At 32.2% G+C, this 15,777-nt stretch overlaps 2 protein-coding genes across 4 annotated transcripts; both read left to right on the plus strand.

The window, feature by feature from the left end:
• Nucleotides 1–602: 602 nt before the first annotated feature.
• LOC137835718 (cytokinin riboside 5'-monophosphate phosphoribohydrolase LOG1) lies at nucleotides 603–5,461 on the plus strand. 2 transcript variants are annotated; one of them, XM_068644345.1, is made up of 7 exons: nucleotides 603–2,393; nucleotides 2,816–2,913; nucleotides 3,006–3,036; nucleotides 3,823–3,922; nucleotides 4,705–4,775; nucleotides 4,957–5,100; nucleotides 5,202–5,461. In XM_068644345.1, exons 1-7 carry the CDS (start codon nucleotides 2,274–2,276, stop codon nucleotides 5,265–5,267), a joined length of 630 nt encoding a protein of 209 aa, XP_068500446.1. In that variant the 5' UTR covers nucleotides 603–2,273; the 3' UTR covers nucleotides 5,268–5,461. The 2 variants fall into 2 exon arrangements, with proteins under 2 accessions (XP_068500446.1, XP_090158646.1); XM_090302520.1 differs by lacking the exons at nucleotides 603–2,393; nucleotides 2,816–2,913; nucleotides 3,006–3,036 and adding an exon at nucleotides 3,332–3,515.
• Nucleotides 5,462–8,049: 2,588 nt separating this feature from the next.
• LOC137835719 (uncharacterized) lies at nucleotides 8,050–15,382 on the plus strand. 2 transcript variants are annotated; one of them, XM_068644348.2, is made up of 16 exons: nucleotides 8,088–8,287; nucleotides 8,589–8,705; nucleotides 9,100–9,208; nucleotides 9,340–9,448; nucleotides 9,538–9,699; nucleotides 10,644–10,748; nucleotides 11,188–11,271; nucleotides 11,367–11,482; nucleotides 11,667–11,768; nucleotides 11,862–11,975; nucleotides 12,103–12,159; nucleotides 12,276–12,342; nucleotides 12,475–12,528; nucleotides 13,064–13,138; nucleotides 14,817–14,852; nucleotides 15,086–15,382. In XM_068644348.2, exons 3-16 carry the CDS (start codon nucleotides 9,198–9,200, stop codon nucleotides 15,185–15,187), a joined length of 1,194 nt encoding a protein of 397 aa, XP_068500449.1. In that variant the 5' UTR covers nucleotides 8,088–8,287; nucleotides 8,589–8,705; nucleotides 9,100–9,197; the 3' UTR covers nucleotides 15,188–15,382. The 2 variants fall into 2 exon arrangements, with proteins under 2 accessions (XP_068500448.1, XP_068500449.1); XM_068644347.1 differs by lacking the exon at nucleotides 8,589–8,705 and having other exon boundaries at nucleotides 8,050–8,287.
• Nucleotides 15,383–15,777: the final 395 nt, after the last annotated feature.

A 15,777-nucleotide genomic window follows, 5' to 3' on the forward strand; every position in this document is an offset into this window, starting at 1 on the left:
CACATATTTTAAGGAAATATAAGTCTTTTTAAAAAATATGTAAATAAGTAAAATTTAGGAAAGAAAGACTTGTAAAAAAATATTGGAATTTTTTTATATAGTTGAAATTATTGAGTTGTGTATAATCAATATTTTAAATGAAATGAAATATTGATGAATTGGAAAAAATATTTTAAAAATATTTATGGAAAGAAAATTAGAAATGTATAAAAATAAATTTTTCAAGTAAAAAAATACCTGAAGTAACATTATTTTATACTTATTGTAGTGAGGTTGATGAATGTATACAAAGTTGACATTGTATAATACATAAATTAAAAATTGGGTTGAAAAAATTATTATCGTGGGATTTAATTTATTTATATTAATAATTTCACCATATAATTTTTTTAAAGAAGTAAAGTATAATGAATAAGAAAACATTTGTACGATTAGTTAAGGAAGAATTGATTTATTTTTTTACATGAATGCTTCTAAAGGTAATCCAAGCAATTGGATAAAATATAAGAATGAAATTAAATAAATAATAAGTTAGTCAAATGTACTCTTTTGAAGTCAAGATGGTTGATATAAATATTATCTTCTATGTTACAAACCAATTCATAGGGGTTTGCTCGTCATAAATATTAGTTTGGATAATGAGTTTTATGTTGTCCCATAGTTGTTTTCGAAGCACGGTTGGATTTAGTAGTTGAACTTTTTTTCAACGCTTGATCATTTATGGAACATCAATGTCAGATTTGATTTGTATTAAATCATGCACTATTTTCTTATTAACCACTTTAAGATAATTGATTTCAGTGAATTTTATAGTGCCTTTGTATTGTTGTTGTACTTAAGTTATGTTGTGTAAATGTTGATGAAAAAATCAATTGTGTTGGATTGTCATTGTTCTTAGATTGTGTATGTAAGACTCCAACCATTTAAACTTTCCATTATGGTGGTTCTTTGGGTAGTGTCCTTGAAGTAAAGTATTGCTTGCATGGAAGGGATGGTGTTGGAGTTTGTGAAAAAGGTTAGAGTGGGTTGGTTTAAAAGAGTTATAATTTATTTTGTAAATGTTAACTTAGCATACAATTGAATGATTGTACTCAGAGGGAAATGAGACTTACCAACTATCATTTCTTGTACATGGACATTTGTTGAAATTTGAGTAGTATGATATATAAGTCGGTCATGTTCGTTAGATGTAGGTTGGTGTCAATACAAGTTGTTTAGTGGTGTAGTGTTTAGAAGGTCCAAAGTTGTGCAAACTTTATCCTCGAGAAGACTGAATGTTCAATCATATGGTATGTGAAATAATTTAGGATATTTACTTTAGAATTGGACATTTGTATCATCTTGTGTAATTAGGTCACTTATAAATAGAACGATGAAATAAGTGAGATAAGAATTGAAATACGATTTTGAAATTGTAATAACTTGAGAATTGTAATTTGATGTGTTTTAAGAAAGTAATATTTTGGAAAAGGTTATGAAGATGTTATTGGTTAGAATGTATGAGATGATATGATGTAGATGTTATGTAGTGAATGGGTAATGGGAGAAGTGTGTGTTGAAGAATGAGGTGATTGTTTAAACAGAAGTAGAAGGAAGTGTGTGAGAGAGAGTGATAGATTGGTATAGGAGTGGGTGGGGTGGACAGGATTAGTTGGATGTGGAATATGATATAGTACTAGATTACAAGTCAACCCAGATGAAGATGCTATGATTTGGCTACTCACAACAAACAGAATTCACAATGCCAAAGCCTTTTTCACGAGCTCATCACAAAGAGTGCATTCCAAACTCTGTGTTAACAATTAAAAGAATCAACACACAACATTACCCAATATTTGGTCAACTTTCATCTCAAGCTACTAGACAGGCCGGCAACACCTCACTTCAAACTCACATTTCAAAACTTAACGGCTTCCTGCTCTCTCATTAGTCATTCAAATCTCACTCCTGTGCCATCTAAATTAATAAAAATAAACCCGCAAAAAAACCATTTTTTTTTTCTTTTTTTGTTCTTTCATTGGTGCTAGAGAGGGGACCATGGTAAAGTAGAAAGCACACACATCATTGGATCAAGTCTCCCTCACTCTCTACGTACAACTTGTGTGAGTCAGCGTCATCATCGGTGATGAGGTGAGGACGTGTGCGACTCTTTGCCTGTGCTGCTGTTATATATAGCATAACGCGCGTTTACACCATCAACCGCTCATCCATTTTGTCCAGTGTGGGACATAGAACCTGTTCCCTCTGTGTGAGAAAAAGAGAAAGAGAGAGAGATGGAGAAAGAAACAGAGATGAAGCAATCCAAGTTCAAGAGGATTTGTGTCTTCTGTGGCAGTAGTCCAGGGAACAAAACTACTTATAAGGACGCTGCTATTGAGCTTGGAAGGGAATTGGTAAATGCCCTTCTCACTCTCTTCTTTCTTCTTTTCCTACTCAAACATATCCTATTCTTTTCTTATACCATCTAACTTTTCTTCCCATAATTTGGATTTCTTCTCATGTGCGCCTTTAAGATTCTTTTTCCTTATTATATATGACTTTCAATTACGTCAACCTCTCTCTTTTCTTTAATTTTCTCTTCTTTTTTCCTTCCATTTTTCAATTTTTCTATGCTTCCACCTTTTCACTACTTTACTAAGATTTACAATCCGGCGAATAGTCAACCTGTGTCTTCTAAACTGGTTTTTCATTTCAAGTTCTCTGTCTTTCACGAGTTCTCCAGTTTTTTTTTTGTCTATATAAAGCACATATCTTTGCTAGGTTCACGAAATTACAGGTATTTACGAATATATTGGTGTTGTTTGGTATTGAAAAGGTGTCGAGAAATATTGATCTAGTATATGGAGGGGGCAGCATTGGTTTGATGGGGTTGATTTCTCAGGCTGTTTACGAGGGTGGTCGCCATGTAATTGGGTGAGCATCTTCTTGGTCTGGTCTGGTCTGATGATGTTATATATATTTAATTTGTTGAAGTCAACTAATTTTTGTCTTGCTTTTGCGTGCAGAGTTATTCCCAAGACACTTATGCCAAGAGAGGTAATGTTAAGGTGTTTTGGAAGCATTTCCTTGGAAATAAAAAAGTAAATGACCCAACACATATATGCAGGGGGGGACACACAGAATTATCTACATCTTTTCCCTATCTTACCACAATATAAATGCTCTTGTTCCAATTCCTTGGCACACACCCTATTTCAAGTGATTTTCCATCATGCTTTTGTTATCCCAATATCTGAGCTTCACACTTGTCCTTTTTTGTGATTCATGTGCGGTTCTCAGTGAGAGGAACTAGAACTAGTATATTATTTGAGTTCACTCACAACTCATGACTCACATTTACTTATTTATTTATTATTATAACACATGAATATTGAATACAGAATACACCTGGCAATCTGGGGTCTTTCCCCCTCTGAACCATTTTGTCCTTCTCTCCTATTCCCATATACCACTTTAGATTCTCATGGCATTTCTGGTTTTCTTAGCACCCCATTTTAATTGGCATCATGGAGAAAGTAAGTGACTTTGTTGGTTGATCTCTTTCTCTATTCTGACTTGTTGCTTCCCCCGAGGATCAAAAGGGTCGTCATATGATTTCCATTTGAGCCCACTTCTCTGCCAACACTGCAACTCTCATCATTGCACTGCTCCCTCTCCCTAGCTTCCTCATATTCCGTGGCATGCATTGTTGTAGTATTGAATTGTATTGTTGTGGCATAGCAACCCTTTCTCTCTCTCTCTCTCACGCGCAAAAGCTGTTTCCACTTTACATTTCTATGAACCTGTTTCAGTGATAATTTGGATTCATTCATTTGGTTGCAGCTGACTGGAGAAACAGTGGGGGAAGTGAAGGCAGTAGCAGACATGCATCAAAGAAAAGCAGAGATGGCCAAACGTTCTGATGCCTTTATTGCCTTACCCGGTTGGTACAACATTCATTTACTATGTCATGCCATTATCTCTTCTTAATTACACTAACATTTAATTAACATCACCTGTGATGTCACCGTGATTCAATATTATTAAGATACTTGCTTCAAAAATTTCACTCGTTTTGACTAAAACCAAACAACACATTAAATGTGTAAACCTAATAGCATTGCCACTCACAAGACCTAAGTCACACACGTGAATAGCAAGAGCCAATATCTCCAATCACAAATATTAAAATATCATACTTTAAATATTTTTTTTATTTCAATTTTTTAAACCTCAATTCCCGTAATAATAATTAATAAAACCATTATGCTCAGCTTAAACATTATTCAATTCTGATGTTCGGAGTACCGTACGATTATTTGTTCTGAACGGTGTTACACGCTACAAAATCTGTACATGTGACTAGTCAATTCCAAATCATAGTGTATGGGAAAACCAAAACGTTTTCATTGGCCTAAAAACAAACTTTTTTTATTTATTTCATTGGGACGATTCTGCAAGATCGCGAATCATTTAATTTATTTTAAGAAAACAATTGTTTCTTAATTAAAAAAATAAATTAAAAATGATCACTTTTTGAAAAATAAATGTTAGCAAACATGCATTAAACTAAAAAAAGTTATTTCAGGTTTTTGGGTGTCATTTTAAAGAACATGAATGCACTCACATCTTTCTTTAACAAAATTTCGTTTTTTAGAAATTATTTGGACCAAAAAAGAAAAAGCAGTCCATGATGATAATGTATATCCTTTTATGTGCATAAAGGTGGCTATGGGACACTTGAGGAACTCCTTGAGGTGATAACATGGGCTCAACTTGGCATCCATGACAAACCGGTAAAAACTCCTTTTATATATGCTCCAAATTTGTTGTATTTGTTTACCCTTCAGAAAAAGGTAAATTAAATTTCTATTGCATTGCATCCTAGAAGAATTACAATAGTAATTATGAAAACTGTGCCTATAAAACAGTGTTGCAAGTGTACATATAAAATTAACAGTGTTTTGATTTTGGAAGGTGGGATTGCTGAATGTTGATGGATACTACAACACCTTTTTGTCTTTCATTGACAAAGCAGTGGAGGAAGGGTTCATCAGCCCCACTGCTCGCCATATAATTGTATCAGCACCAACACCAAAAGAACTTGTCAAAGAAATGGAGGTAATTGTTACATCTTTCTTCCAATAACTTACACTTCAAAAACATAAATTTTTTACAGTTTCTGCATAACATAAAAAGAAATTTTTCCACTCACATTGCAGGAATACTTCCCACAACATGAAAGAGTTGTGTCCAAGGTGAGCTGGGAAAGTGAAAAGCTACATTAGTCCTCACATGGTGAATTCCAGTGGTGGTGATGGAAGTTTGTGTAGATGATAGTTGTTAGCTAGAATTTGAAAGTGGTAGAGACTATTATCGTAGATGATGACCACAATTTCCAAGAGCCGAATTCTTTCTGCTCTTCTACATTTCCTTGCTAGTGTAAACATTTCACTGCAATCTAGTTATGATTTCAATCCTATGTTTTTTTCTTTACTTAAACATATTCAATTATTATTTTTTTTTTAAAAATAATTTTTAATTTAATTATTATAAAAATTAATTATTTTTTTAAAAATTAATTTATATTTTATAATTTTTTTAGTAAATATTTAAATTCTCAACCTAACTACATAAATCTATTTTGAAAAATAATGTTGCCACAAGTTCAATTTGTGAAAACTTTTTTAAGAATGGGTATATTGGGAAAAAAAATATCACGGACAACGTTTACCAGCCGTGAGTTTATTGTCTTGTTCCTTTGTCCCTGGTTATTCAATATTCTTAACATTTTTTTTTTTAATTGCAACTATCAACTTCAGAAGTAAAAAAAAATGCTTTAACAACAAGCCAACAAAATTTGTGAGTGTGCCACTGCACTGCTCTTAATTACTAAGTAAGAATGCATTTTGTTTCGCATTATTCTTTTATTCTATAGAAACATGAGAACAAAAATAAATATTCTCATATTTTAATAAAATAAATTGAAAATATTTTTTAATATGCTCTATTTTGAAAAAAATAAAAAACTAAACAGTTTTATTCTTCTTAGAGTATCTCATATTTTATAAAATGAAAGCAACTTTTAGAATAACTCCCTATTATTACTTTTACTTTTTCAATTAAATAAATTAAATTTTATTTATACAATTACTAAATGTCTGTAAAAAAATATTTATGAGAATAATATTCTTAAACATAACAATTTTTGAAATTTTGATCATGAAAATATAAAATTATACAGTAAAATGGCAATTTAGATAAAATTTGTTTCGATTAATTAGTTAATGGTCCTTGTCCTTCACAGTTTTACGTACTCATTTTCTTTAATCTTGAATTAAACGAAAATTAGGTCACTAACGATGACTCATTCATATTTGTTATATTTTATAATTAAAGTAATTTCAAGAATCGATTTTTTTAATATCACTTTGGATGGTGATAACTTATATAATAATGTTAAGATCAGCCAAAGAAAAATATGGCAACTGGGTCCACCATTTATTTATTTATTTATTTTGTTGTGAAAGGACTTGCACTCGAGACGGAATACATATAATCTTTTTATTCATTATCATTTTTGAATTGTCAATATTTTTTAGATAAATGGGCAAAGCCCAAGTTCAGAAAACAAATGAAGTGGGCTTTATAAAAAAAAAAACTATAAAATAAAATAATTTTTCTCATGAATTAAAGTTAACTTATATATAAATTTAAATCATTTTTTTACAATTTAAATGATAGAGTATCTTTAAATTAGTTATAAGGAAGTTAATTTTAATTTTTTTCTTCTTATTTTATTTTCCAATAAATATTTTTTGAGAAGTTTGTTTAAATATGGCCAAAAACTCTTTGATTCTCTTGCGAGAGTAAATAATGATAGAAAAAAAACGCATGCGAAAACAATACACAATCACAAATCAAGTGCAAAAATAAACAATACAAAATTTAACGTGTTTCGGACAACTATTAGATTTTCATTTTATCTTGTTACACACCAATTACAAGTACAATAATCTCTTTAAATAGAGATTATAAAAGGGACATAATGACTAAGCTCACTCACTAAACAGGGTGTTTAGTTAGTCCAACCCAAATGATCATGACTTCATACCAACAAATAACAATGGATTTTTTTTTAAAGTTGGGTTAGAAGTAGAAACATAGAAGAAGAAATTTATGTAGTGGAGGATCATAGCTTAACATAAGTTTATATTAATATCTGAACTTGAGCTGGTTTCCACTGCAAGCTTGTTCGAAATTCGAAGTGGTAAAATATTGTGTATTTGGAATGTTTATTTTGCATTAAAGACTAAGATAAGAAAATGACAGAATTTATTATTATATAAGGGATGTATTATATCCAAACTACAAATACTAAGCTACAAATACAATGCTTTTTTGTTCTTTGTTTCTGAAAGACAAGCTTGATTTGGAGTATAACTGGTGTCACCTTTCTGCTTGAAACTCAGTCTAAAATGGTGATAGGTTGGTGATGCTTAACAATGAATCACTCATTTGTTGAGAAAAAAAAAGACAGGTTAACAGACCAAGCAATCAACTTCTTGAGTAAAAAAAACTTTTATGTTATGTTTGATTGGTAAGAGTTAGAATTGGAGAGAGAATTTGTGAAGATTTATGAGGAAATAACTTTTTGGACATAATAATTTCTTATTATGTATATTATTTAAAATATAATTAATGCAAGGAAGAATAAGACGTGACACTATGAATAATTAGATTGAAAAGGAAAACTAAATAAACTTCGATCAATTATTGAAATATAATTAATTTAAGGAATAATAAGATGTTACACAATTAAAAAATATAACAGCGAGAAATTAATAATTTTAATGAATGTGATTACAAAGAGAAGAGGTGCTGTTGATCAATTAAAAAAAAAATAAAGAAAAGAAGAAGTGACCCTACAGACGCTTCTGAACCGTCGATGGCATGGCTTGAATCCAATCCAACGGAGCGAGTTGACCAGTCAAAATCAAACTCATTAGCTCACCCACACGTGTTCACCAAGTGGCACGCTCTCATAGGCCGTTAAGAAAAAATACACACAAGGGAAATAGAAAAACTGAGGCGGGGGTAGTTTCGTCAGAGGAAGTTAGTAGAGCGGAAAGGAAATTTCAGTTTAGGCTACAGAACACAACCTCAACATCATTGACATTGAAAATGGCAGTGCCTCTATTTGCTTCTGTATGATTATTCGCAGCAAATAATCGATCGCGTTTTGTTCGTTCGATCAGTATCGAATAAGAAGGCGAGCTTCAACCCTAGCGTTTCTACAATCGATTCTGTAAGCTCTTTTTTTTCCCTATTAGTGAAGGACTAGTTGTGAAATCTGTATTCCGCGCTAGTGTTTGTGGAAGCTCTTGAATTCAGTTTTCGCTGTCGTTTTACGAACACAGTAGTCCACGGTGTGAATAAATATTTGTTTGTGGCTTTTGTTTCGGGAGATTCAGTGGCGTAGATCAATGAAGCGATTTTGATATTGCGCATTTATAATATTCGGTGGTTGTTTGACTCCACGTTAGTTTCGCTTTGTTCGTTTTTAATGGATTTTGCTTCTGTTTTGGGGGAAACTTGCGCTGTGGTAGGTTGTGGCGTATGCTATTGAGTTTGAAAGTTTGATAGAGAACGAGAATTTTGGAAAATAGAAATTATCACTATTCGGTAACGTGTACAGTGAAGTATTGACGCTAAAGCCGCATCAGGTTTCTCTTTGTTCTTGAAAATACTTGATCTATTTTTATTTGTCTTTTTGAATGATAGTGTTAGTAATAACGAGGTTTAAACTTGTGGCATCATGCAAAGTTCCTAACCACTGGCACTATCTTCGTGGCTCTAAATGCTTGATGCTGTCCGTTGGTCTCAATGTCTTCAACATGTTGCTGAAAATCTATTATTATTTTGCATATTTATCGTCTATATCTCTCTCAGACACTAACGCACTCACTCACTCATTTTGAGTATGTAATTTGGGTTTACGCGTGTGCCTTCACTTGGATGGAAAGACAGACAGATAAATACATGTATAGAAAATGCACACTCAACCTGGCTACTACTCTACTTGTGTCTTATACTTGGTCTCATTTTTGGTTGTTGAAGGATGTTATATTTGTGTTGGTGTTTGCTTGAGGATTTGGGGCTTTTCCGGGTGATACATACTTTCACTTGATTGTGGTCGATACTAACTGACAGCAATAATGTATCGCAGGTAAGGATAAATTTATTTATTGGAGTAATTACTAATGATGCCTGCCTTTACCTTGTATCTTAAATATCTTAAATGTTCTGTATCTGTTCTACCAAAATTTCTGAATTTAGTTTACAATCTCTTTTTTTTAGCACATTTAAAAGAGCAAATGATAGTACTCGGATTCTCGTCACAGCTATCATGGGAATTGCCTTTGGATTTTTTATTGGTATTTCAATTTCATCTGTGCATTTGAGGAAGGTAATAATTACAACAGTAATTTTTCTCTGTTTTGTGTCACGCATTTTTCATCCTATTAATTTTTTTCATTCTCTTGTTATATTTTGCAGATTAGCTTACTTTCATCACCTGTAGGGAATTCTTTTGATGTACCTGTAGCTGAATCTGAAATAGACAGATTTTCGGCTGAAGTAGAAAGATCTCCTGCAGTTATTGATAGCTCTTCTGGAACCAAAAATCTTGAAGTCTTAGGGTCAATTAAATTGCCAAAGGTAATTTCCATACTTATTGTTTAGAAGGATGTCAATGCGTGTATATTCCCAGAAATTAAAAGCTGAAGCTTTAGATCAATTATTATCTTCTAAGGGAGTATCCTTTGGTTGTTACTTGTTTGTTAGCACTGATATATTAGGTTAAACTGTTTCTGACAAAGGTTTGGTTAATCTATGTGTGTTATTAATTACCATTTTCTGGCCATGGTTTAATCTTACATAAAATATCATGAACTAAACCTTTTAAATCCTGTTCTATCAAGATTTAAGTAGTATTAATTGAAATGTCTATTTATATATAACTTAATATTATTTGTAATTTTAATTGATTTATATTTTAAAATTTATTTTTGAATGGTTATTTAAGTTCTTGTTCCATAATTAGTTAAAACTTACCCGATAGAAATTTTGTCCCAACCTTTAATAATTCCAGCAAGGAAGTAAAAATATGCTTGTTCGTTAAAAAAAATGAGAGTAAGCCTTTATTTGAATTTATCTAAGCTTATATATTGCTTATAAAATAATTAATAGTTGCTAGCATTCATGAGCTTATCAACGTAACTTGTGAAACTGGTGCGCAATTTATATAATTAGATGAACGGTCTATTTTGTGAACTATTATCATTTTGTAGTTGTTTCTAGAACAAGGATTTGGGTGCTGGTGTTCTTGAATCAGGAGCTTATTAACTTTGGAAGTAATCTGTTTTTATAATCATTGCTTAAGCAATTTGATAAACAATGAAGTTGAATGCTCTTTTACCTGTGTCTCATCCATAAGGCACTAGTGTTTTTGTTATGATTAAACTATTCTCTAGATTTTTTCTGCCAGGTGTGATTCTTGCTGCATGTTGGCTATAAATTTTTTATAGTTGTACTTGCTTTAGATTTTAAACATACTTTTTAACAAGCAAATAAAGTTTGATTCAAAACTGCTACTTTCACAGATATTCGTTGCATCAAATCCTCGTGGAGCTGAATCACTACCCCCTGGAATTGTTGTATCAGAATCTGATTTTTATTTACGCAGATTATGGGGTGAACCTAGTGAGGTATGTTGATAAGCAGTTATCTATGATGCAAGAATTTATCTGTAGCATGTAGTTGTTAAGTCTCATAAAGTTTTACAAATATGAAATTTAATCGAACCCCAAAGTTCATCTATTGTTGTGATGGTGGGTCTATCATGGTAAAACAGAGAGGTATGTATAGGAATATCTGTTTCATTTTCCATCTAAGTTTCACATGATATAGGAGGCATATCAAAACTATGTCCCTTGACGCATGCTTTGCAAGTCCATATTGGCTAGAGACGTGCACTTATCTCAATTGTGTATTTATGCAGCTTTATTCATGCATGAGACCATTGCATGTTAGTGTGTCAGGAGGTTTGCATGTTGATAAGCCGGTGTGGATAGTGCAGACATGTTACGTGTCTATTTCTTTGATATCTTTCTTGCAAATCTTCCAATGAAACCATGAATGCTGCAGGATCTGAAGAAAAAACCAAAGTATTTAGTCACATTCACTGTTGGTCTTGAACAGAGGCATAATATCAATGCTGCAGTGAAAAAGGTTATAGAGATTTACTACTTTCATATATAAATTTTATTTGTATATTTACCATTTCATATTTTTTCCAAATTGCTGACTATCAAATTGTTCTGTAGTTTTCTGATGATTTTGCAATTTTGCTCTTTCATTATGATGGTCGGACTAGTGAGTGGGATCAATTTGAGTGGTCAAAGAAGGCAATCCATGTTAGCGCAAGGAAACAAACTAAATGGTATAATTTTTTCCTGTAATTTTTTTGCACTTAAATTATGAAAGTCATGTTATTGGACAGGGAAAGCCTATTTTTCTGTGAATACATGTAACTTTGGATTAGAAGACCTTATCTTTCTTCGGAGTTTATCTTATTGCTTTACTCTCTTACTTTTGTACAATTTTCTCATACTCATGTTGTACAGGTGGTATGCTAAAAGATTTTTGCACCCTGATATAGTATCAGCTTATGAATATATTTTTATTTGGGATGAAGATCTTGGAGTAGAGCACTTCAATGCAGACAAGTATTATTTTCATCTGTAGAGTTTGCTCAAATTTGACATTTATGCATTTTTTAGTTTGATTAATTAACTGTATTCCTTTCATCTATTCACTAGGTATATTCATTTAGTGAAAAAATATGGTTTGGAGATCTCTCAACCTGGTCTTGAGCCCAATAAGGGATTGACATGGGAGATGACAAAAAGGAGGGGTGACAAAGAAGTTCACATGTATTCCTTTGCCGTTCTTTTCTTTCTTACTTTGCTTCTTTGGTCATTGATATAATAAGGTTCCTTTTTTCATACCTTCAAATGTGTTCTTAAGTCTTGACATGTTTTTGTATGTGTTGCCAAATAGGGTTACAGAAGAGAAACCAGGCTGGTGTAGTGATCCACATTTGCCTCCGTGTGCTGCGTATGCCCTTTCTTCCATCCTGCTTCAAATTTGAATGTTGTATTGCAATATCATTTACCTAGATTTTCTTTCCTTTGTCTACTTAGTTAATATGATTATATCTTCTGTTATTTTAGATTTGTGGAAATTATGGCTCCTGTCTTTTCTCGTGAAGCTTGGCGTTGTGTGTGGCACATGATTCAGGTATATTTTATTTTTCTTCATCGAATTTATTGGCTATAGTAATGTAGCTGGATGAACTGGTAAATCTTCTCTTGCATGATAGATACATAATCTTAGTAATTATATTGATGGCTTTCCAATTGTCTTTTGTAGAATGATCTAGTGCATGGATGGGGGCTGGACTTCGCTCTCAGAAGATGTGTGGAGGTCAGTAAATTATATCTATTTACTTTTAACCCTCCCTACTGATAACTGTTTGAATCCTTTTTGTTAGCCTTGTTGAAAGGTGGGTATGCTTCAGTTGGTCAAGTATGCCTTCAGATGCCAAGTTCAAAAGAAAGCTATGGGAATACAATTAAAAAAAATCTAATTAAAGCATAATTTTTTTTTCCTTTTGAACTTATCTAACACAGTGATCCTGGTTTTGTAAGGTTGTGTTTGTGTTTCTGTTGATATTAGTGAATTTTGGCTTATGTTTTTTCTTAAGTTACTATATGGATTAATTTGTCGGGATTATGGGCAATTGTAATTCTTGAAATGCAGTTCATGGTTTTTCTGTTCTTGAATTAGTTGAAGAGGTTTCCTCAGTACCACCTTTTTTGTCCTAGTTTATTTTGAGTGTGAAACCTGTGTATTCTATGCTGAATAGAAAATATGGGGCTACAATCTCATTACTTCAAATATTTTTAGAACAAGCAAGTTGATTTAGTTTTGTTGGCTTTAATTTGAATCCTTTTTGCAGCCAGCACATGAAAAAATTGGTGTAATTGATTCGCAATGGATTGTTCATCAAGTAATTCCTTCTCTCGGGAACCAGGTTAGTTCACTAGCTTACAGTATATATAGGCCACTCAATTTCTTTTTTTGTCATTTCAAATTGTTTTTATAAATGCATCTGCTCATTTATGTGTAGGCTACTAATGCTTTGTTTGGTAAGGGAGAAAATAAAAATATACTTTTTGTTCTGGTTCAAAGTTACTTTAAGCCGGTCAATTCAAGTGTCCTTTGCAATCTAGGGTGTGTCGTATTTATTCGGCTTTGTTGCTCTAACTTCCAATTGTATTTTTATTTCCTCTTTTCTTTTTTCACCTCCTCAACTTAGTATAGTTTGGTGTTTTGTATTATATAAGTCGATTTGGATAAGGTTTCAACAACGAGTAGTTCATATTGGCAAGAGGTTAAACTAAGATGAAAGTTTTTTTTTAATTTATTTTGGAGTGGGGAAGTGTGTTAAAATTTTAAAGGGGCTTATGTAAATAAAAAATAACTGAAGGTGAAATTTGAAATTCTGAAAAATATCTTTAGAGACTTGTGCGCTTGATATGACATTCCTTCTGAATCTGATGGCCAGTATTTTATCGCAAGTTTTTGTGTTTTACACCTTGTTATATTGATTACAGTGCTTATATATAGATATATCTCCGAACCTGTTTGGGTCAGCCTGGGGAGACAGGGGTTTGGGTAGTACCTACAGAATCTTAGGTTCAAACTTTATTGTTGCCGTTGTACACTTATTAAAAATGGAGAGATGTCTTCAGGATTAGCAATTTACCTTAATATCTCTTCACGATTCCTTTATGGGGGAGGGGTTGGTAGGGAGATTCCTACAAGTTCTCCAGAAATCTTATGTTTGGAATATTAAATTCCCATGTATGGTATGGATTTTTGGTAAAGGGTTCTCAGATTTTTAACATTTTACGGAATTTGTTTTAACCATGTTTCCAAAGAAGCATTATCTTGAGAGAGGATGGGAACCCAAGATTTCATGAAAGTGCGAAAGTTTAAAGCATACTCATGAAACAATGCCTAAACATTCCCAATAATCTATGAGAATATGAACTACATTTATAGCATTCCCAAAAAGGATGATTTTCAAGTAACAATTCCTAGGAAACATAATTTCTTGAAATGAAAAAGATTCTGCATATTAAATGCTCCCTTAAAACGTATTACATATTCAAGGCTCTATTGTGTTAAACTTTCTGTCTCAGAAAGAAATGGAATAAGGAGCCTTGACGATATAGTATGGTTGTTGCCTTGTGAAGGGAAGTTCTTAGTTCAAATTTTGGAAACAACCTCTCTGATTGCAGGATAAGGCTGACTTGGTGGGAGCCTCATGCATTGAATTGGACTTTCTTACGTTGGAGAGAATAATTGATATTTTTCTCACTTACGGTTATACTTTTGGGCTTTTTTATACATAGATGATACCATTTTCCTTCATTCTTATTTTCTTTCTGCTTTTCATTTTTTTTTCGGGAGGGGGGGTGTTGAGGTTGGAATTGCTTCATAGTTATTAAAGGTAAACGAAAATATGAAAGTAAAAGACGTAGGGACGTTTTCTAGAGTGATCATTATCTTTTTCCATGATTGTACTATTATTGCCAAGCGCTTCTACTCCCCATGAATGCAGATATGGCCTTTCACTTCTTTTGCAAAAAAAATTTGTATTCATTTCCAAATATAACTTTTGGGATATTTTTGCATAATTTCAGGGAGAGTCTGACAAAGGAAAAAAGCCTTGGGATTCGGTATGTATGGTTTCTGTTAAATAATGTTAGCGAATCTATATACTCAATTTTTTGCTTAACACTGTTGATTTATCCCTCAAGTTGTTTTTAAAGCTACATACGCACTTACGTATTGTAGCAAATGCAATAACAGTTATATTAGTTGCATACTTGTATTAAAATTCGACATTTTGCCCCCTACTACAATACCCTTTTTCTTGAATAAAATATTTGTCTTGAATACCCCCTTTCAGGTCCGAGCCAGATGCAAAAGTGAATGGGCCCAGTTTCAAGTTCGGCTAACCAATTCTGATAAGGCTTATCTTGAAGGACTTAAACGTAACGGGAAGAGTTGATATACGGATCCATCTTCCTGTTGTACATGTTTTATGTACACTTTCAATGGTAGTATTTGTTTTGTTTTGTATTGTTTTCTCCTCTCAGGTGCGTGCTATTTTCTGATCCATCTTTTTTGAGGAATTAATTTTTACCGATGTAATTCAATCAATTTTATGTTATTGAATAACTTTCTATCAGCCGTTAGATTGAAATTTGTTGTCTGTACATATATAATTGTATATCTAAAATGATCCTTAATATGAACGTAATATGTTTTATAGTATTACAAAAAATTATCATTTTCTTTCAACCTCGATAAGATCTGATAAAACAATACTGTTAGAACAATAAAAACATATTTTTTTGTAAATTATTGAAAGATGTTAAATCTTTATCCTGTTCTAATTTTTATTTCTTATTTATTCTCTTAAAATTGTTAAAGTGGTCAGTTTTCTTTCTTTTTCATTTAGTATTTTTAGCCCAAATAAAATTGAATGAGAAGAAAATTAAAATGAATCCTTTGATAATGAAAATTGATTACGTGGAATTAATTTAAAAGGTTAAAATGAAAAAAAAACGACATTATAAAAATTAAAGGCTTGATTAA

The sequence above is a fragment of the Phaseolus vulgaris genome, chromosome 5 (assembly GCF_051622355.1).
Source record: "Phaseolus vulgaris cultivar YP4 chromosome 5, ASM5162235v1, whole genome shotgun sequence".
Taxonomy (NCBI): Eukaryota; Viridiplantae; Streptophyta; class Magnoliopsida; order Fabales; family Fabaceae; genus Phaseolus; species Phaseolus vulgaris.